Source organism: Trypanosoma brucei, chromosome 10 (assembly GCF_000002445.2).
Source record: "Trypanosoma brucei brucei TREU927 chromosome 10, whole genome shotgun sequence".
Classification (NCBI taxonomy): domain Eukaryota; phylum Euglenozoa; class Kinetoplastea; order Trypanosomatida; family Trypanosomatidae; genus Trypanosoma; species Trypanosoma brucei.
In genome coordinates, this window is record NC_007283.1 from 3,367,767 (window position 1) to 3,389,144 (window position 21,378).

Sequence of the window (21,378 nt, forward strand, 5' to 3'; positions counted from 1 at the left end):
ACACATGCGACTACCATAAACTTGATGACGCAGCCGGTGGAGTTTTCCTGCTTCCCCCTCTCCTCTTCCTTTGAGAATTCCCCTGAGTTGCCAAACCGATCCACTGGTGTGCACCTCCGGATGCGGAGCGGTGCAAAGCAGCCCAAACAAAAGACATGTGTACAGAAATAAAAGGGTAATGCCCACCCCCGCCTCGCCCCCACATTACATAAATCGGGAACATATTCTTTTCCTTCTTCTTCATGTACTCCAGCATGTAAATAAATGGATGTGCTTACGTATTCTTTCGCTGAGAGTGTGCTGCAAAGGGCATCTAAAGGGGCAGATGTGATTATATCCGCTTCCTCAAACAAATTTTAGTGGAGGTGGCGGAAACATAACGAACATGTTCCGTCCCCTTCCACACCCCAGGAACAGCGTTCCCATCAAGTTCACAATTCATAAGGTGAAAAATATTCCCCTTGCATTTTACCTTTGCTTTTAATCAGGCACCATAAATGTTATTTGGAACTCCATTTAGTATTATAATTCTTCCCTTTTCCTTCATGCAGATTAGTGTGGCACAAAATATTTGTACAGAAAAAGTCCAAAGATACCTCCAAACAATGGAATAACTAGTGGAACCCAGAAATAATAATTTGCATGTGAAAACACCTTCCCACCAAAGTGAATGGTCTCCGTGAGTGGGTAAGAAACTTCCTCTCAGGGTCCCTATCCATCGTGCTGACGAAAATTACGAAAATAAACGAAACCTTCAATGTAATATTTACTGGTTAAACTGGCTGCCGTTTTCTCTTTTCCCACGCGAATTCGGAAGTCGCTCTCCACCTCCCTTTGTTTGTGTGGAGGAGCTCCAGGTATCAAACAAAGTAAAAATAAAGAAAGCTCATTAAAATCTATAATAACAATCAAATATTCCCCAATAGAATGCACCACCACCTCATTTGTAAAACAGAAGTGAATCATCAAGTGCGAATTTGCCCCGGCATACTATCCCTCACCTCCCAACACAACAAAATCAGCGGTTAAAACACACATGCAAACAGCTGTGGGATGAAGAGAAGTAAAGTGCAACAACAAAGAGATGTACGACATGAGTGAAGTAAACCGAGATTCACCTTAACGTCTTCCCAAAATATGTATTTAAATGACGTTAGGGGTGCAACGAGGGATTATCCAAGTGGTTCAGCGCTATTCAGTGACAAATTTTATGTGTGTATTCTTCCATTGGTGCCCTGAGCGAACATAATCGGGGTGGCTCGAAAAAAAAAAACACATGAACAAGCGCGCGCACACACACACACACACATATATATATATATATATATAAGAAAAAAGTAAACATGAGATTAGTGATGGGGAAAGACTTTCTTACGCTGCTGAAGGGAGCAACAGCACCTATGGATTGCGCCATCTGTTCACCTTATTTATCTCTAAAAATTAGTGTCCCCTTCGATCATTGTACTTAATACAATGAAACAAAACGGCAACCAGAAAGGCAGCTCATGCACTCAAAAACAGGAAAAGAATCGTTTTTTTTTAAACACGAATTAAAATAACGCTTTTTATATACTTAGTACATACGGTGAAAAATATTCCCCTTGCGTTTTACCTTTGCTTTTAACCAGGCACCATAAATGTTATTTGGAATTCCATTTAGTATTATAATTCTTCCTTTTTCCTTCATGCAGATTAGTGTGGCACAAAATATTTGTACAGAAAAAGTCCAAAGATACCTCCAAACAATGGAATAACTAGTGGAACCCAGAAATAATAATTTGCATGTGAAAACACCTTCCCACCATAAAGAAAAGAAGAGAAGACCCTGGGACCGAAGTCACGAGCCGGATTTATTGCGTAACCCGTTGAGTAACCGATGTTATTGCCAATGGCGAAGACAAGAGCACCAACTGCCAACGGCTCGTGTCCCTTGGCAGGAGAGTTATTGGGGTCGAAGATACCGCAGACACAGAACAATAGCATCGCCGTACATATAAACTCACCAAAGATACAAGAAAATAGACCATTTGAATCCCTTGGGTAGGTGCTGAACACACCTGCGGTCCCCTTTTCACCGAAGGCAATCAACTCACCACCACCATGCGCCTTCAGGAGATCAGCAAACACTCCGTAAGCGCAGGCAGCACCAAGAAAGGCACCGAGCATCTGCGCCGCGATGTAGCCGGGGACTTTTCTCCAAGGGAAATCACCGAAAACCGCATTGCCAACGGTGACGGCGGGATTAAGGTGGCCGCTCGAGATACCCAATGAAACATACAGAGCCATCGTGACGGCAATGCCCCAACCAAGCGTAATGCTGAGGAACCCCAGTTTCCCATCAATGATAACCGTGGCGACCACACCATTACCCATAAAGAGCAGGACGAAGGTTCCCAGCAGCTCCCCCATGTAGTCGCGGTAATTTAGCCGCAGTTCCCGTGGTGCCCAAAAGTTGATGCCTCCCGGTACTTCCTCTTGAGCCTCCGCCACCTCATGTTTCCGGTTGCTACTGTCGTCGTTTCCCTGAACACGGACCTCCACTGTTCCATCCTTATTAACCGCTTGTAGCTCCATGGGATACGCCACATTGTCTGGTTGGCTCTGCATTCTGATTTTCTGGAGCTTTTTTTTCTTGTTGCTCGAATTCAATTTTTAAATAATGTCTGATGTGCTGAAGGCGCTACCTAACAATTGTTTTTGTTTCCTCCTACACTGTTACACAAATAGTCAGCAGCGGGCGATAGAATAGGGGGAACGGGGTTTATAAGGTAGCAAAGCACCTTGCGTGACGCAAGAATGAATGTTCGGAAGTGAGGAAAGTAATATCGACAGCATTAACAAGGAATTCCCACATGCGCATGCGTGTGCGTAGAGGAGTGAAACGAAGAGCAATATCGCTAATCGTAATTTGAATGCCTCTCCGAGGCACATCGTTGCGTGGTAACGTAAACAAATGGGATGGGGAGAGGAAAGTGAAAGAGGGTGGAAGATGTGGCAACCTACTAAGGTTCCGTCATGTATTCCCTTCCTCCACATTATTATTGTTATATATTTCTACCCGCTGAATAAAAATAGACAAGTGATAAAAATAAGGGATGATGAAAAGACAAACACAGCATTTACCTCTACAGGGGCACCGCACCCTCTCGGTTAAACCGCTATAAACTCCTTACAACACATCCTTATTGTTTGATCCCATTCTCTTTCTTTTATGCCCCTTAGGTTAAATTATAATGTGACATAACAGAGCAGTTTGCCTTCGCCTTTGGAGAAGGCAAAAACTTCAACGCTCACCGTTTCACCCGCATTCTTCGGGAGAAACAAAACCTCTCTGTTATATTCTTAACTCATATGGTGAAAAATGATCCCTTCGTTTTATTTTTCATCTTTCCTTTTAGCTAGGCACCATCAATGTTATTTGGAATTCCACTAACCGTCAATACCCTTCGCCCTACCCTGGCCGATTAGTGTGGAAGAAAATATTTGTACAGAAAAAGTCCAAGGATAGCTCCAAAGAATGGAACAACTAGTGGAACCCAGAAATAATAATTTGCATGTGAAAAAACTTCCCCCCCGAGAAGGATCGCACCGAAGACCCTGGGACCGAAATCAAGTGAGGGATTCATCGCAAGGGGAGACGCTAAGCCGAAGTTGTTGACCATGACGAAGACAAGAGCACCAATAGCTACCGTTTCGTACCCCTTGGCAGGAGAGTTATTGGGGTCAAAGATACCGCAGACACAGAGCAGTAGCACTGCGGTGGAAATGAGTTCAGCAAAAATTGGATAAAATATACCATTTCCTTCCGCGGGGTACATGGCAAACACCCACGCAATCCCCTTTTCACCGAAGGCAATCAACTCACCACCACCATGCGCCTTCAGGAGATCAGCAAACACTCCGTAAGCGCAGGCAGCACCAAGGAAAGTGCCGAGCATCTGCGCCGCGATGTAGCCGGGGACTTTTCTCCAAGGGAAATCACCGAAAACCGCATTGCCAACGGTGACGGCAGAGTTGAGATGGCCACCGGAGATGCCCAGTGAAACATACAGAGCCATCGTGACAGCCACACCAATACCAATCGTAAGACCGAGAAGCCCAAAATCTGGAACAAGTAGTGAGGTGATAACCGCGCCCTTAGCGATATATATGAGGACGAAGTTTCCCAGAAATTCAGCCACGTAGTCGCGGTAATTTAGCCGCAGTTCCCGTGGTGCCCAAAAGTTGATGCCTCCCACGGGTTTCTCTTGAGCCTCCGCCACCTCATGTTTTTGTACATCTGCATCCCACCGCTCATTGCTACTGTTGTCAACGTTTCCCTGAACACGGACCTCCACTGTTCCATCCTTATTAACCGCTTGTAGCTCCATGGGATACGCCACATTGTCTGGTTGGCTCTGCATTCTGATTTTCTGGAGCTTTTTTTTCTTGTTGCTCGAATTCAATTTTTAAATAATGTCTGATGTGCTGAAGGCGCTACCTAACAATTGTTTTTGTTTCCTCCTACACTGTTACACAAATAGTCAGCAGCGGGCGATAGAATAGGGGGAACGGGGTTTATAAGGTAGCAAAGCACCTTGCGTGACGCAAGAATGAATGTTCGGAAGTGAGGAAAGTAATATCGACAGCATTAACAAGGAATTCCCACATGCGCATGCGTGTGCGTAGAGGAGTGAAACGGAAGGAAGAAAGAAAACAACAAGTGGAGTTTCAGCCTTCTTTTTCTCGATTATTCTGATCTGATTTCCCCCTTTCCACTATGATGCTTGTATATGATCCCTCCTTGGAGAGCGGTGCAATGCAAAAGGTTATACTGACAGGGTCAAGATGATGCCGACAAAAAAACTAGGAGGGTGAACTGTGCTCAGGAGGACCATCAAAACCCTCTACCAGCTGTTGCCATGCACCACGCGGTAACCGCCTTACCTCCGCACTTCTTCCCATAGTCCTCATTTCCCCTTCTCCTCCCACCCATCCAACCGACCTCCCGTTGTAAATATCTCTCCACCATATCTTGTTCAAACAAGTTGTCGTCAGTGAACCCGCTGATTTTGGTTTTCGTATTCGCTGAGAGGTGTTTTAAACCATGGTTGGCAAAACTCATTGCCTTCACGGAGGATAAACACTTCCGAATTGCCAGTTGTAACCACCAGCATGCCTCCAGTGGGCGACCACGAGAGACGCCATACCGGCTCATCGAAGAGGACGCAACTGCGCTCCCAACCACCGCTCACCTCTCCCATGGCATCCCTTCCCCCTTCGCCGCTCCGCAACCCCCGGTCATCAATACAAGTCGTGAGGTGACTCCACTGTTTGCGGTGAATGATGACACTCCTGTCCTGTCCGCAACTAGCAATAACTGCGTATCGCGTCGCAGCGGAAAGAGGTTCGAAAGCAACGTCTCGCACCCAGTCTGTGTGACCTTCGAGCAACTCCAGGAAGTGATAGGGATGGGCCCCAGCAGCGCCGCCTTCGGGTAAGTACCACAAACGAACTCGTGAGTCACATCCACCAGAGACCAAAAGCCTCCCGTTACCCAACTGTGGACAAGTGGGCGCAAATGATACGCATGTGGCTCCCATGGCATGTGCGATGTTGTTGCTGTTGTTACTCAGTTTAACGCTCTCACGCCAGGCACCCTCTTCATATGTTGTTACTGCCACGGTGCCATCACTACTCGCCGTCGCAAGCATGGGAGATTCGGGTGCCCACTGTACGGCATTGACGCTACCCTGGTGAATGTCAATCACATGCACTGGTCGCCATTGGCGTGTGGGTTGCGACACTTCTTTCCATACAATTGCCTTGTGATCGTAGCCAGCCGATGCCAAGACAGTGCCAAAGCGCGGGTGTGCCCAACTCACCATCCACACGGGACCCTCATGACCTATGAGGGTCGCAACTCGCTGCATCTGACCGTCTCGGACCGTGTGAATGCCTATAGTGCGGTCGGAGCTTGCGGTCGCGAGTTGCTGTCCGTAGTAGTCGAATTGCGTGTCGTGGATTATGTCCTGATGTTCCTGAGGTTGCTGCTGCTGGAATTGTTGGGGCTGCTGTGGTTGTCTCTGTTGATGCATATCATGGGGTGCCACTGGTGCTGCCTGGCCGTAGCCACCAATAGTGCGGTTTTGCGACGGGTATCTAGTTGAATGAAGCATTATTGGTATCAATATTCAATTTCTTCTCCTTTCCTCAGTTCCTGGTATTAGTTTTTTTTTTTTTCGCCCTTATCACACCTTATCAACTCCTGCCTTTTCTTATCCACCTAATGGAAGCAAATGGTAGTCCGCGGCGCCGCAGCGTAAAGGTCAAAAGGGGAAAATAACAACACGTCATAAAAGATAGATAGCGATTGTTTCAAGTGACAATTTGGCACAGCAACGAATCGCACGAAACACGCACGATGATGGGCAACCCGCTCAGCGACAAAGGGCTCACTTGTGAGCCAAATCGCATAGCCAGCTTCCGCAACAACTGGTGGTACCCATTGAAATGGCTGTCGTAGCCTGCAAGCATATTCTCTCTGTTGTAAAAGCAACTATAGCGACATAGTTTCCCTTCACAACTTCTTCCACCGTTATCATCATAGACAGGGGGAGGGGTGTTGATAAAAAAAAACTACCCACTCTTTCCGAACACAACCATCGCATAAAATTAAGAAAATGATACTAATGAGATTGTATAGGATGGCTGACCCCAGAGCTCACTCAACAATGCCGTCGCTCGATGGCCATAACACTCTCCAGCGCTGCCGCGGCTCCCCTTCCAGTAACGCTATCATATGGTTCCCCGCCCAACTCGTTTTCACCCACCCACTCTCCCTGAAGGTCCTCGTCACTAGCCCAAAGTGTGCTGGCGTGCCCACCACCCGCGTGTGAAGAAGAGGATGGGAAACCCACGGAGGGGCTTACATCCCCGTCCAACACCGACAACCGACGCAACAGAGACAACTCATAAAGCACTATGTGTGTGTGCGCCAACTTCCACTCCTCGCGCTCCAGCACTGCCTGCGCTACCTTGAGTCCCGCAGTCGCAAGCATCTGCCGCTCCAACTCACCAACCTCAACTACCGTTTCGTCATTGTGATCTTCAATTTTAATGCCACTCTCACAGGATCGCCTTTCCCGCTTCCGTCCAACTACTTCCTTCTGTCCACCGTTTTCCCCTCCCGTGTTTTCTTCCCTTGCCGCGCAACGAGGCAGAAGCCTCTTTACCAGTGGCACAGGGCAATCCCTGTAGCTAAACGGAAGTGGGCAATATTGAAGAATGTCGCTATGGCACAGGCTATTCTGGTTGTCCTCTCTCACGTCCATGCGAAGTGCCGGAATGCATGGTACGTTGCCACCTAATGCCTGCCGTTTTGAGAGCCAATACCTGCGGACCTCCTCTACCACTGTGGTGTCTGCGCCAGTGGCGGTGACACCTTCAAAAGTGGAAACGGGCTGCCGGTGTATGGGGACCTCCGCGTTCATGTATGAACCCAACTCGAATGCAGTGATGAGGTCCTCAAACAATGTTAGAGAAATTTTGTGACGTGTTGCTTGAGGGGTAACCGACGATTCGATGCTCCCCGTTTTACCTTTCGTTGTGGTTGTCGCGACTGGGAGCTGTGTGAGCCACTGTCGATCATATTGGTCAGCGATGTAGTGCACTCTCACGTGTTTCTGCCTGTTCGGCGGGGAACCGCAAAGAAGTTGTTGAGGGAGAACGAATGGCTCTATGTCGTGGAGAGCAGTAGACCATTCATCGCGTCTCTTTATACCAGGGCGGGCGATAGAAGCTGGTGCGGTGCTATTTGTCCCACATCCAGTTAGCAAAGCATCGCGAGCATGCGGACGGGATTTCTGAATTGCGCTGGAAGCGGGTGTAGCTGACGGACCCGGAAACACTGTGCCTGGTGACAACGCCACTTCGCTTCGTGCTGAAGTGGTTCGTGACATGCCAGCGCTGCTGCCAGACGGGGTAATGGCAGTGGCGCCACCTCCCCCAATCTTGTCGGTGCCAACATACTGTGAAGCAAAACTCTGCTGTTGCACATTTACCCTACGGAGGGCGAGCTCCTGATAAGGCATAAGCTTCGGATGAATCATTGGAATTATAGCGAGACGCCCGTCAACGTTCTACACAAGAGAGATATTTCCCCTTCCTCCTGTCCTCTCCTTCCACCACGTACCTAACACAACAAAATTATCCAAGGGAAAGAAAAAACAAAGAAAAATCACATACGCATACATATGTATTCAAGAGACTGCTCAAAAAATGAAAGGTTCCCATGTGCTCCATTCTCTTTTCAAGTCTTTTAGTGAATTCCCGAACTTATGAGCCTCCATCTCTTCTCCTTTCCTCGCTTTTTAACCTTACGAACGTGAGCTCTAGCAGTGATTAAGGAAAACACGAGCGCTAACAGCTCCTCACTACACTCTTCCGTATGGTATTACGACCGGAGATAAACCTGAATAAAATACGACGACAGGAGAGTAAAGGGCACGTGTAAAGATCGTCACAACGATATGGAAAACGGACCGTGAGTGGTCGTTAACGCAACGAGGGCACTTTAAACTGCCCCCCTTCCCAATAAGAAAAAAATGATACAACAGTGGGGGAAAAAGTTATATGAGCATCCTTTGTAACTGAGCATAGAGTCATACGCCCTCCACGCATGTATACGTGGCGAAATATGACATGTATTTCATTGCCTTGAGGCGGCACCACATTTGATTTCTCTCAGTGCTCACTATTGAAGCCCGATCCGCTGCCACTTATTACCAACCATATTCCAGAGCCTCAGAGGTGAGGATGGAGCAAACGCCGACAATCCCAACAGAGGGGAAACGCACTAGCGCACAACGAGAAACCCAAAGAACAGAAGGAAGAAGAACAGAACGGCAAATATTTTTATTATCAAACCGCGGTTGGAAGTGAGATTCGCCAAGTAGCGCAGCAGTTCGTTACTTCCAGCATTGACGTGCCGCAGTGATGTCTCAACGTTTGTGTCTATGCGGAGAACAATTTCGTTTTGTTCATGCACGAGACGAGTGAAATCATTGAACATTTCACCCACTTCAACTACCGCTGCCTCAATCTCCCGAACCGCCTCACTGCGCTGTTTATAATACTGCACATTTTCTCCTCTACTCGCCAATTGCATTTGTTGTTGCTGCTGCATCTCCTGATCGTGAAATAATGCGCTTTCAAATGTTTGTGGTCGATCCCCCGTGGTAAACATGTGACGACGTTGTGCATTACTTTTCATTTCCTTTGTCTGTTGCTGGAGGGTTGAGCGAAATGTTTGTCCAGTTCGTGCCAGACGTGTGCGCAATGTTTCTACAATAGTGTCACTATGCTTTGTCTGGGACTGCACAAGTGAGTCAACGTCCGCCCTCCCTCCCCACAAACTGTGTGCTTCACTGCCACTAGAGGCCCTCGTTCGCGCAAGCACCACCTTCTCAGCATCTAAAGCACGCGCTTTAAGTTCGTCGAGGGTATTCAAATCTGCATGAAGACGCTGTAATGACGTTTTAACCACTTGTGTGAGGGCTGTCACTTCGGATGAGCGATCTTCAAACACAGTCTGCCGTTGTGTCAGTTGCGTCAGCCGCATGATGGACTCCGACACTTTCGCCAAGTCGGCGGCGAATGCCTGGGCAAAACGATTAAATATTTGTGTCTCGTTACTCGAACGGAGGCCGGAGTTCGACTGCAGAAGTTCTCCCCGAGAAGGGTCGATATGTCGCACGCCGTTGTGCAGTAAAACTTCACCATGCTTCATGCCGTTGAAGATGCTGTGCAGCTCATTTGAACGGTCGCGCTCTACAACCATAGTTGGAGGTCAGAATTCGGCTCGCTAACTGGAGGCCCCTTCCCTTCTTAGTCCTTTCCTTGAAGTTTTCTCTGGTCCCTCTTACCAGGAGAGGAAAAGAGGGCATATGTTTGAGCAGGATTCGAGTCTACACAAAGAAGAACAAAAAAAACAAAGTAACAAGAACTGCAATGCCTTCTCTTCCCCAAAGAAAATTTGCGTAACGCCGTCGCCACCTCTGATATATGTTTTTTTGGTGATCGTTTGACATTTGCAGCCAGAATCGTTTTGCTGTGGCAACATGGTAGTGAGTGGAGAAACGGACACGATGACACACCAAACCCTTAGACTGACCGGAAAGAATCGGCGTCGTCACATTCATCAGTATCTACGTCGCTATCAATGTCTGTCACTTCGTTGTCGTCAACCTCATCGCGTTTTCGTTTGGTTCTGTTTGCTTCGCCTCGACCACGGAATGGATCCAGCCACTTCTGCATCTCATCCTCGAGAAAAGCGCCATAGGCTTTTGGGATGAAAACCATGCGCAGTTCTTCCACGTGTCTGGATCGGTCCGCCATCACGCGACCTTCGCCGATTCCTTCCCCACTTCCAGATGCATCCCCTCCCAAGCCACACGCCGCATTTCCTTTCGAGAGGACAGCAGAGACAAGATTTCCGTTGTGTCGCTTGTTTAACCGCATCACCATTTCAAAAGCTGGTTCGTCGCGAAAGGAAACCAACGAGCCAACCTCGACACGAACACCTTTCAGTTTGGAGCGAAGCTCACTGACTGAGGAGGGCGAAAGGTCTGACTGCGCCCTCATGCCGCCATGCAAAATGGATGATGTGCCCTGAGCCTTCTATTAGGAAGACAATGGGAAAAATTAATGGGAGAGTTGCAGTTCCAGAAATGTTGATAGCGGACAAACATTCCACGAAGTTCTTTACCGAATACGATTTGATGCAATTCACAAGAGGACCCCCCCCCCCCGAACCCTCGCCACGTAGTTTACATAATCTTTGAGCGTTGCGTTGCCTGTTTATCTTCCAAACACCTCCCATTTGCGCTTTACAGGCATAAAACGCACTTTTAGTCGTCAAGTTGCGTATGCTCCGTGCCATACCGTTCCTTAGCCATCAACTCGTTCATGAGAACATTCCTCCTAGTGGAGTAGAAGCTCATCGCACAATCAGCAGCTAGAGCGAGATGATAATCCCTCTGCTGGAGCATTAGGTTGATCCTACCTGTCGTCTCTTCAGCTGCTAGACTCCTACTTGCCTCCGCTGACAACAAACGCTGCAACAGTTCATATTTTTTCTGATGGTACCGTGCCTCTCTGACCTCTGTAAATTGCCGGGAAGCGATGTGTCTGAAGTGGAGGCCTTGAAGGCCTTCGATGTCCGACCGCTCCTTTTGCTCTGTCTCCATAAACGCAAAGATTTGGTTTGCTTCTCGTTGCCTCCAGACGAGCCGCAGTGCTGCGGCCTCTTCTGCCTTCTTCATCCTTATCTCTTCCTCCCTGCGCTCGCGCTCTACCTGTTTCTTATGTGCTTTGATCCAATCCCTTGTTTCCCCATCCTCAAATACCTTCATGCCCGCTGGTTCCTCGACAAACATAATCACCCTCCGGTGTAGACACTCTAGCGTGAATGTTATTTCTATCAGCATGTCATAGTACTCACTCTCGATGACCCTCCGTTCAACTTCTTCTGCCTCAATTGGATGGATCGATGAAAAGTACACTTGATACACAGATTCAAATCCCAACACACTGGCTGCTGAGTTGCAGATGGCAAGGAACTCAACAAACTCGTATTCTTTCAGGTTGGCCCGCTCCGTGGCTTCATGCGTGAGTACTTCTCCTATTAAGGCAACGATGTACTTACTGTCCCGTCCCTTGAAAGAGTCATAAAAGCATTTGAAGTATCTCCTCTCATCAGCAGCTCTTTTTCTCCTGTTTTCCGTGCTGTCCTCGTCACCGAAAAGGAGATGGTTCTCTTCGACCCGCATCGTATACCACGCGTCATCGTACTCAAGGAGCCGCTTGCACACTAGGTCGAACCGATCAACCGACTCATCTAAGTTCACTTCCCCCGCCGCTACTGCTTCCGTCATTTGCACCTCAGGCCACGAGCAAACGGAAGCGATCGTTAAATAAGAAAAGACACTGGGCCCCTCCCCCCCTCCCGCTTCCTACAGCAAATCTTATATATAACACCCCCGGCTCACGCATGGATCAAGTGAAGCAAAATGGAAGATGAGCACAAATCAGTCTGCAGAGTAGTAGAACGTAACCCAAGCATGTAAGTTTCATAGTTGATGATCCATACAATACAAAGGGGGGGGTGTTCCAACTGAGGAAGGTGCGACAACAGAAGGCACCGGAGCGTCCTCCCCGAAAATAAAACCAGTTTGAACCACACCTTTTTGCATTACATGAAAAGATAAACCCGATTGTGTTTTGGGCGAAATATTACACATTCATCCAGAAAGAAGGGAAATCAGCAGCACCTCCCTCGCTTCCCCACCCTCCAATAACCCCAACCCCCTGTGTTTTGGTGCACACTATGCACGGGTACTGTGGTACCGGGTGGAGAAAACAACAACCGCAACAAAAAAGGGCTAGGCATCCTTTTTTTGGAGTTTAACCCATTGCCCTCTTCGCCAGTGTATTTTTTTAAAAAAAAAAGACCAACGAAACAGCACTGTTCCAAGGTGAGGGGAGGGAAGAAATAAGGTGGTGCACGCAAGCGCGAGGGGGACAAAATAAGGCGATGGAGACACTTGCCTTCTTCCCACACACCTCATTCATGCACATACGAGTTTGCTTCGTAAGGAATGGCAGCTGCAGCAAGAAGTGACCGTCATATACACATACATGTATATATATATATATATGTGTGTATGTGTGTGTTCGTACATGACGCAGTGAAATGTGAAGGTAATGTAGAAAAAGCAACGAAAAGGGGGGGAGAACCTAGTTAGAATCAGATAGAAAAATGGTTACAAAATTTGTACATGTGGGACGAAAAAAAAAAACACTCTCATGAGGTAGGACAATCGAAACCCCATCAACGCTCAGGGTTCTCCCGACTCACTACCTGTTTCAGCCTGCTGTCAGTCACTCGCGTAGCCTAACTTTGAAAACTTTGTCTCGTGCAGAACGACCAAGTGGCCGTCGTCGGCACCAACTGCGAGCTCGAACACACTACCGTCACTTCCATCGAAGCCAATGCTATTTCTCCCGTTGGGGAATCCCGAGTTTTCTTTTTGTTCGTATCCCTCAAACAATACACATACGCTTGCAATCCTGAAACTATGTTTATACATCTGCAACGGATGTGAACAACTCTGCCTAAAATGGTAAATCCATCCCTCGCTTGTGCTGATGAGTAGGTCCCCATTTCGTTCTTTCAGCAGCGAGATGTTCACTACGTATCCCTTTTCATTTCTCCGTTTGGTTCCCCCGAACGAGTTATTCACCTCTTTCGATAGAAAAAGACCACTGTTGTTTCTTGCGGCGGAAGGCACACCTCCGGCCAAAAGTGTCTGCCTTGTCACATCCCTTTCCGTCACCGAATTCAGGTAGTATTCGCGCACCAGTATGCCGTTAACAAGATCCCACAGGAACACCCGACCATCTTCGCCCCCGGAGAAGACGAAATTTCCGTCCACCAGCAGAGCCGTGACACCATCCGTGTGGTAGATGCCCTTGACCCTTATTACCGGTTCGGGCTCTTCTCGATTCACTTTCCGCGCCGAAAACCTCCTCACCGTTTTTTCAGAAAGTTTGGCGAACCTCGGCACCCACGGTGCCGGTGGCTCGGATGGAATGGAGAATCGGGGTTCCAGTTTGTGTGCACTCCACGTGCTAATCGTCCCTACGGTGTCACCCACAACGAAATATTGACCAACTTCACTGAAGTCAACACACAACAACTCATTACTGGAAACCTTGGTAGAAAGGTAAGGAACTGCCTTTGCCTCATTAGCTCCTCCCCACAGTTTCAAGTGGCCGTCGTAGGAGACAGTTGCAAGAACGTCGATACACCCCAACCGTGCAACATCATCATCCCTCATTCCTTGGGACGACAGAGCTTGTTGCACGCACCATCTAGAAATGCGGGCCCCAACAACTCCACTGACCGTATTTTGATGAAGACCCTTAAACCATGCACATTTCGGGAGTTGTTGCCCACAATGCCAATAACGAATGCTGCCATCGTCGTGCCCTGTCACCGCAGTATTCCACCGCAAGTTGTAATAAAAGCATGCAGTGTCATAATATCTACCTAGTTTTTCCACCTCTGCAGAATTGGCCGTTCGCTTACCTGGTTCCACACTCATTCTTTCTACCATGGGTGTCGTGTGCTCAAACCCTTGCGCAGAGTTTACGACGGAAACACGAAGCTCTGCAAAGTCCTTCTTCAGCGATTCGTTATTATAACTACAGATGGGGTGGAAATAGCTCCCCCACACGTGAATGATGCCGTCTCCAGAGCACGTGAGAACCCGCGGTTGGTAATGTTCATCTACCTCGTGCACCTGACACATAAGCTCCTCCTCTGTGAATAGTTCTGCAGGTTCATTGTCACTTGAGCTACATGTGAATTTAAACTTTCCAAGGCAATTGGGCGCAGCAGTGTGTGGCCGCATCAGCCTCTCACTGATCGACGATTCTTCAAGTTCCATATGATCGCTTGGTGACGGCGGCTTCTTCAATATATCGTCAAAAATACCGTTGGTATTGATTGGGGATGGCGACAGAGTATAACGGGACGAGGTGCCTGAGGGTTGCTGGACGGCAAAGATCCCCACCACCCTGTCGCTGTGTGGTTTGAACTCTAACTCCGCGTACACAGATATAACCAGGTCATACAGTTCCAATCCCATCGTGCACGCTACAAAGAAAGGGATCCTCGTCACTCCTGGCTGCTGTCGTTGCCGTTGCACAGATGCTGCTTGGTAATGGGAAGTTGACCGAGACCGGGGGCTCTCTGAGGCATCCGAGAAGCCCTGGCCGCCGTTTTCCCCGGTCGGATGTTCACCCTCATAGTAACGCGTTCCAGAAGGAAGCAGATGAAACGCAACATTGTTTCGCCCCCCATCGCTCACGTCCGGAACCTTGTACGACGCCACCATTTTGTTTGAAGTGTTATCCCAGACAAAAACAGTATTCCGGTTGTCGAGTAAGATCATGTAGTCCAGGGCATTGATATACAAAAGATCCAGAAAACGCAACGCCTCGCCACAACCTCGTACCTGCGCATGGGATGCGGAGGAGATCAGTTTGTGGCTTTTTAGCTGTGTGCTCCCTCCACTCGATGGTCGGTGTTGCTTCTTGTCTCGCGTCGAGAGACCGGAAGCGTGAGGGCCTACTTTACTTAGCGCTGTAAGGCTCGGATGCACCACCATGGAGGTGAGTTTCAACCGTGATATGTCTAAGAAACGCACCGACGGGCTATATCCAACAACAGCTAGGATATTATGCCTGTGCATGGGGAACATGCGTGTGATGGAGTTGGTGCTTTCACTACCCTTGACACCAGAAAGTTCGATTGAACGTGCTAGCCTTGATTCCTCGCTGATTGTACGCATTGTGCGCGTTAATTGAAGCCTGGATGGTGAATCACCCCTATGAGAAACCGATATGGGGGCTTTCCCTCCCCCTTCTTTAGCCAAGTTGCCGCTGAAGAGCGAAGAAGAGAACTCACTGTTGATTTGTCTTGTGCTACAAGACTCCCCTTCCCTTACTAGTTGGACACGCTGCGCCTTTCTTACTTCTGCTCTTGCAGCCACTGCTCTTTGGTTGCGAAGTGCCTCCAAAAGGGGTTTCCCCCACCGACTAGATCCCTGGAACAACCCAACATTCCCCCGTGGAGACACCTCACCACTTTTAAGGTAACTTATAACCCCATCTTCGCTACATATCATGATGTCCCCTCCATGCGAGACGCGATCCCCGGCGTAGCAAATGTGCCGCACCCACCCATTGCAGTGAAATACCTGATACCCAAGATACTGAGGTAATCCAGATGCGGAGCCAAACACAGTTTTCTCAGAGTTTTGCCACACTCTCACCGTACCGTCCATTCCCCCACTCAGAAGCAAATCACCATATACTTCTAAGGAAGTTACAGATCCATTGTGCACATGCCCAATGGACTGCACTAACTTTCGTGTCTGGACGTGGTGGGTAAAGTGTTGGAGGGTCCTTGTCTCGCGATTGTCCTCATCGCAGTTCTTTTTGTCGCGCAACACCTGTCGGTATCGGTTGTGCACATCCCACACCAACAGACTGCCGTCCACACCACCTGAGACGGCTAGATCGTTAATGGGATGATAAACGAGAGAAGTAACGCTACACGAACCGTGGTAACCGAGCAACGAAACACCTCGGGGGGCCTGCTCATATAAACACAGGAGTTCAGCCTCGTCGGCATCTCCTTCCGCTCCCCTATCTGATGAGCCGTGCTCGCTTCCCTCCACTGGCCTCTGCTCACCATCATCATCATCATCGTCATCGTCCCCGCCTTTGTTTGAAGAAGCGGTCTCGCTTGCACTATTGCCTCTACGCCGCACTCGCTTCGATTCCCCAGCAGACTGTCGCATCGCCCGGAGGTGAGAAGCAAAGGGATAGAAGGTAACGTGAACTACCGCTCCGGTACTGTATCCCCACAGCGCCTCACGGTCCTCTTGCGTTGCTTCATTATCTCCCCTCTGCGGCAGAGGCCCAGGATTTCCTTTTCCTGCTTTGCCTGTTCTTTTTTGAACAAACCGCCGCACGAGCTCGACAGCCGTCAGACGCGACGAGTCAACCTCCGAAAATACGCAGCCTGATCGGTTGACTTGGCTACAGTACGCATCGTTGCTCGGCACTGTGTGCACGCCATACGCGAGGCGGCAGCCCGCTCCCTTTTCCTCCAGCCGGTTACTGGGGCTCTTATCAAGTTTGATATTTGTTTGTGGCAAAGGTGGTTTTCTCTCCAGCAGACCATTAGCGCGGTTTCCAACCACATCTCTCATGGCGCTGCCATCACAGTCGCCAAATGAAGGGAATACTTGCCCTAGTTGCGGCTTTAGCGCCTCGAGTAACGACAGAAGTCCAAGGCCCATCAAGTGGTATCGGGCCGCATGTTCACGGAGGAGGATTTCAGGTGGAATGCGCGGAAAGCATTCCCGCCGCACTATTTCCGTACTGGTTGGAAGAGGCGCGCTGCATGGATCATCCATCCACGCGTGCTGGGATGAAATAAGAGCAGCCGTATACTAAGTGTCAGTGTAACAGTTGCTCTTCCTCCTTCCTAATGTCAAACTTCCTCCACCTCTTCCTTCCTCTGTTTCTTGATATTTCCGTCCTCTCTAAATGACAGTTTCAACTTGATAAATATTCTCTTTCCAATTATCTCAGCCGGCTCCTACCGTCGCCGTCTGGAGCCCCGCGAGATTGACGCAAAGTTCACCTCAATGGTGCCCTCAGGAAGCGCACTTATTCCTTGTGTTGATGTGTTGAGAAATAAGTGCTTAGTGTGGGCATTTCAAACACAGGGGAAAACAGTATGCCGAAAGCTCAAGCAGAAACATCGATAACAGGTAAAACAGAAGAAAAAAAAAGAAACAAGCGTAAACGGAGACGATGGCGTTAGCTGGCGCTCACAGTGATTGCCACATTTGTCTTAATAGGCATAATTCCCTCGACAGTACGCCACCATCAGAGGTGTCCCCACAAGTGCCACCTCATGGAAAAGAGGAAGAAAAAAGAATGAGGTAAAAAGAGGAGGAAAGATATGTTCGGGGAAAATAATGACCAATCGAGATTGAGATGTGTGTCAAGGAGGGGAAACACACTAACAAGTAGCAGTGCACCAAACAAAAAAAAAGGTGGGTGGAAAGAACAACGTGAAAAACTGACCTTCATCATCACAGACCCTGACGAAGAGGGATATGTCAGAATGGGAAGAGTAAGTGGCATAAGCTGCTTTATGAGCTACTGCACGCAAAACAGGGAGTATGTGAGCACTAAACATAATTCGGTTAATTGTTATGCTTTCCCCTTTGATTGCCACACAAAAGTCACCGGACATGGAAGGGTAAACAAAATAAATGCGCAGCTCCCGTAATGAAGTGCCGGCCGTGAGAGTGCATGCAACGGTGCCAATCACCTCCCTCTGTCCCTCGCGCTTTGACGTAGGAATGTAAAGGGTAAATGGGTTCACGAATTCTCTCGCCTCCGGCTTGTTTCGTTTCTCCTTCGGGTTTCACCGAGCTTATCCAACCGATGTACTTCTCTTACCAATCAGCCCGCATCCACCTTCAAATATATTACAATCTCCTCATCCCACCCATCCACCACAAGTACCACCCTCTACTCCCCTGCCGCTTCTCCCCCTCACCGATATTTTCCAACATTTCGGCATTATCACCCTTCTTCAATGATCGTCATTCTTCCCACATACTTTGCCCATATCCCTTTCGCCCGGTGCACTGCTTGTTACACCCCGTTCATTTTCTTCCCCACCTTCACAGAGGCCTCAGCATCCTTGCGTTCACCACATCCCAATTAATATTCTCAACTGACGTCTTCCCTTCTTCTCGTTGATATACCTCAAACATTTGGGCGGTAATTACAGTTCGCCACCAACGTTAAACCATCACAAGACCAACTTCATTAGCCGGAATGCTCGGATAAGACCAGTTGTAGAAGTAGTAGTAAAGGTTTCCGTCCCCGGGGCTGAATTTAAGTTCTTTTAAATACGTCCCATTGTCGTAAATGTCAACAACGTTGCAAACATCGAATCCATTAAGCTTCACGATGATAAGAAGATCATTCACCAACTGTGTTATGCTAACGCTGGTTGCAGCGGTGTAGTATACGTACGCTACCTTCAACAACGAGTGGTTACTGTTGCCGATAATGGTAGAAGGAAGTGAATAGAACGAGAAAAAATCCGTAATCACCTTCTCACAGCCCCCTGTGACACACTTTGTCCCTGTGGGTGTGCCCTTTGAGGCTTTACCGGCATTCTCTTCGTCTTTTCCTGGACCCACCGGCGACTCCACAACGTAGGAGAATACGACACCCTCGCGGGGGAGGAAGTAATGTGCCACCTCCTCCTCATTGAACACGGGAGCAACATCAAACGACGCCAACCTCTTAAGGAGAAGCTGCGTCACCTGTGGGACATCTGCTGGTTCCATGAGTCGCAAACCACGCGTTTTGGTTTTGTCGGGAAGTCGGTACAGGCGCTCCATAACCGCAACTGGATTCTGAAACCGCTTGTAATGTGGTGGAATCCCAGAAAATTTAACGTCCACAAGCTTCTGTGAGTTCAGGCTGCGGTGGAAGTAATGGCCTTTGGCAAACGGTGTTGGAAGAAGAGTCCCAGATGTGTAGACGGCGTGCCAAATGTTCATGAGATTAACCCGACGCGTCACCTCCTTGATGAGGATGGGCCCAAGTCTTCTCTGCCGAAGTTTTTTGTGCACGCAAAGAAAATTAATCTCGCAAATAGTCTGAGGCTCTAAGTAATCGTTTATAACCTCTTCTCCTCCATCCTCCCCGTGCTCTCTCTTCTCTAGAACCATTTTTGGAGTGCCTAGGCGCATCGTGATCGGGACACCGGCAACGAACCCGAGCACCGACTTGTTGGATTTTAGCCGCACACCAACGTGCCACGACTGGTGATATCCCGGAGGCATAAGTGCCCAGCGCAAAAACTCCTCCGAATAGTTGAATCGAAACATGCTTTCGCTGTCCTCAACATAATTATCACGAAGAAGTTCGTGGACACCTCGAAGGTCCTCAGGGTTGGCTACATCGGGTGACCACCACTCAAATGTTGAGGGAAGACTGTACGGCTCAGCAGGTACCGCATCTAAGGATGATTCCATAATAAACCCAACCTTATCGGCATCAGGAGCACCAGGTTGCCGCACAGGCTGCGTGCTCCAGAACTGGTGTTCCGTAAATGCTTTGTCAGTCATTTTTCAACAGCGGGCAGACTTCTTCAAGTGATTTAAAACAGTGTCCCTTCCCCTTCAGTGTGTGTTGCAGCTGTTCCTCGTCGTAATGTGCGGTTGACGTGTCCTATGTGTCACTTCTGTTAATTTATCTTCCCCCTTTCTATTTCGCTAGATCGACAAAAAAAAACGATATTGCTGGAGCAGAACATTCCGATCGAAACTAAATATAGGCGCTTTAAAAGAAGATTGCACTTTTGTGCCGCAGGACCACTCGGAGAAAGCAACAACAAATCCATAAGTCAAGGACGTGCTCATGCTTGTGAGCAACCTCTGGGTTCAACAGCGGATGCATACACATCTGCATTTAGCTCCCTTATGTGAGATGCGATTCATCCGGTTTGCGGTACACTACTTTTAAACCCACCACTACAACCGTCGCGTCGTATCGACACCCCTTCCCTCCTAAGGAAAGACAACATCACCCCCATTGAACTCCTACACAAACACACATCAAATGTTCGTTTCACCCACTAACTACGCTACACATATCCGCACACCTTTCCAGCTACTGAACAAAGTCTGGCATCTCTGGCATATCGAGGAGGTCTTGAAGCACACGTGCAGCCACAAGAATACTAGCCCAAAACCACCACTCCCACCGACGTCGTGCTTCCTCCAGCGAAACCCACCAGATTTCGCGACCCAGTGGCACGGAGTGGCGGGTATTGTGTGTTTCCTTGAGAACAACAACCCCACGCGATGCTTTAATCAACTGCGCTACCTCCTCGTGTAGCTTCCCCACGTCTACATCATTGCGACTCAAAATTCGCCTTGTTTGTAGCGACTGCTGCAGAGATCCGTTGATGGCAGCAACACCAGCGGCGATGCCGGTCTCCATTTTGCTCAAACCACCACCCGCAAATGAGGCGGCTGCCGTGTGGTTCACCTTTACCAAAAAGTTATCGTCTTCAGCCCTTGTCCCCGTCAGAGGGGTCATGAGGGCCTCACTGCGGTGAGATCCATGTGAAGGCACTATCATTGAGGGGGATACTGGCGTGAACACCGGTCCAGGCCCGACATATGGACTTGGCAGCTCGACAGCTTGCAGGTATTTTTCGTCCCACTTCGGTATGTGTCGCGTGTAGAAGAACCAACGACGGAATTCCCATTGCCTCCTCCGACGGAAGCGCATGATGTTCTTGTGGCGAAGGCGTGAATATGTCGGGTATGCGCCCCACCAGGTCCACATTAATAGCATGGTACCGGAAGCATACAAGTAGTCACGATACATAACGCTAATTGCCCCAAACAAAAAGTCGGCGCTGCACTCGAATGGGTTCTTATTCTGTCTGGCGATATCCTCCATCAGCTTCTTCTCGTGAGCCTCATACTTACTATCATCCGCCGTGCGCACCCCTATCTGAGAGACTACCATTCTCACTATGAAGCTGATTTGCAACAGTTGTTTCCCCAATTTCTTTTTGTTGTTTTTGTTGTTGTTGCTGCCTCTGTGCCTCTATTATATTTCACTCACTTTCTCGGTGACAACAAAACTATTTGCATTTAACGCAACGGTTTGCGTCGGCAAGCACTAACCAACCTCCTCGTGTCACCC

The 21,378-nt window shown here is 48.7% G+C and overlaps 10 protein-coding genes across 10 annotated transcripts, besides 3 other annotated features; all 10 read right to left on the minus strand.

The window, feature by feature from the left end:
* Positions 1–1,308: 1,308 nt before the first annotated feature.
* Positions 1,309–1,329: a microsatellite.
* A 363-nt stretch (positions 1,330–1,692) lies between these two features.
* Positions 1,693–2,607, minus strand: Tb10.61.2650 (aquaglyceroporin; the record flags this gene model as incomplete). The annotated part of the gene is made up of 1 exon (XM_822803.1): positions 1,693–2,607. One exon carries the CDS (start codon positions 2,605–2,607, stop codon positions 1,693–1,695), a length of 915 nt encoding a protein of 304 aa, XP_827896.1.
* An 857-nt stretch (positions 2,608–3,464) lies between these two features.
* On the minus strand, positions 3,465–4,403 carry Tb10.61.2640 (aquaporin 9, putative; the record flags this gene model as incomplete). Its single annotated transcript, XM_822804.1, has 1 exon — positions 3,465–4,403. The coding sequence occupies one exon, from the start codon at positions 4,401–4,403 to the stop codon at positions 3,465–3,467; it is 939 nt and encodes a 312-aa protein (XP_827897.1).
* Positions 4,404–5,033: 630 nt separating this feature from the next.
* Tb10.61.2630 (protein transport protein Sec13, putative) lies at positions 5,034–6,158 on the minus strand (the record flags this gene model as incomplete). The annotated part of the gene is made up of 1 exon (XM_822805.1): positions 5,034–6,158. The coding sequence occupies one exon, from the start codon at positions 6,156–6,158 to the stop codon at positions 5,034–5,036; it is 1,125 nt and encodes a 374-aa protein (XP_827898.1).
* Positions 6,159–6,707: 549 nt separating this feature from the next.
* On the minus strand, positions 6,708–8,090 carry Tb10.61.2620 (hypothetical protein, conserved; the record flags this gene model as incomplete). Its single annotated transcript, XM_822806.1, has 1 exon — positions 6,708–8,090. The coding sequence occupies one exon, from the start codon at positions 8,088–8,090 to the stop codon at positions 6,708–6,710; it is 1,383 nt and encodes a 460-aa protein (XP_827899.1).
* A 746-nt stretch (positions 8,091–8,836) lies between these two features.
* Positions 8,837–9,820, minus strand: Tb10.61.2610 (syntaxin 5; the record flags this gene model as incomplete). Its single annotated transcript, XM_822807.1, has 1 exon — positions 8,837–9,820. One exon carries the CDS (start codon positions 9,818–9,820, stop codon positions 8,837–8,839), a length of 984 nt encoding a protein of 327 aa, XP_827900.1.
* Positions 9,821–10,143: 323 nt separating this feature from the next.
* Tb10.61.2600 (hypothetical protein, conserved) lies at positions 10,144–10,623 on the minus strand (the record flags this gene model as incomplete). The annotated part of the gene is made up of 1 exon (XM_822808.1): positions 10,144–10,623. One exon carries the CDS (start codon positions 10,621–10,623, stop codon positions 10,144–10,146), a length of 480 nt encoding a protein of 159 aa, XP_827901.1.
* A 266-nt stretch (positions 10,624–10,889) lies between these two features.
* Positions 10,890–11,915, minus strand: Tb10.61.2590 (hypothetical protein, conserved; the record flags this gene model as incomplete). Its single annotated transcript, XM_822809.1, has 1 exon — positions 10,890–11,915. One exon carries the CDS (start codon positions 11,913–11,915, stop codon positions 10,890–10,892), a length of 1,026 nt encoding a protein of 341 aa, XP_827902.1.
* Positions 11,916–12,666: 751 nt separating this feature from the next.
* Positions 12,667–12,706: a microsatellite.
* Positions 12,707–12,917: 211 nt separating this feature from the next.
* Tb10.61.2580 (hypothetical protein, conserved) lies at positions 12,918–17,033 on the minus strand (the record flags this gene model as incomplete). Its single annotated transcript, XM_822810.1, has 1 exon — positions 12,918–17,033. The coding sequence occupies one exon, from the start codon at positions 17,031–17,033 to the stop codon at positions 12,918–12,920; it is 4,116 nt and encodes a 1,371-aa protein (XP_827903.1).
* Positions 16,300–16,328: a microsatellite.
* Positions 17,034–18,443: 1,410 nt separating the features above from the next.
* On the minus strand, positions 18,444–19,784 carry Tb10.61.2550 (N-myristoyl transferase, putative; the record flags this gene model as incomplete). Its single annotated transcript, XM_822811.1, has 1 exon — positions 18,444–19,784. One exon carries the CDS (start codon positions 19,782–19,784, stop codon positions 18,444–18,446), a length of 1,341 nt encoding a protein of 446 aa, XP_827904.1.
* Positions 19,785–20,328: 544 nt separating this feature from the next.
* Tb10.61.2540 (hypothetical protein, conserved) lies at positions 20,329–21,198 on the minus strand (the record flags this gene model as incomplete). Its single annotated transcript, XM_822812.1, has 1 exon — positions 20,329–21,198. One exon carries the CDS (start codon positions 21,196–21,198, stop codon positions 20,329–20,331), a length of 870 nt encoding a protein of 289 aa, XP_827905.1.
* Positions 21,199–21,378: the final 180 nt, after the last annotated feature.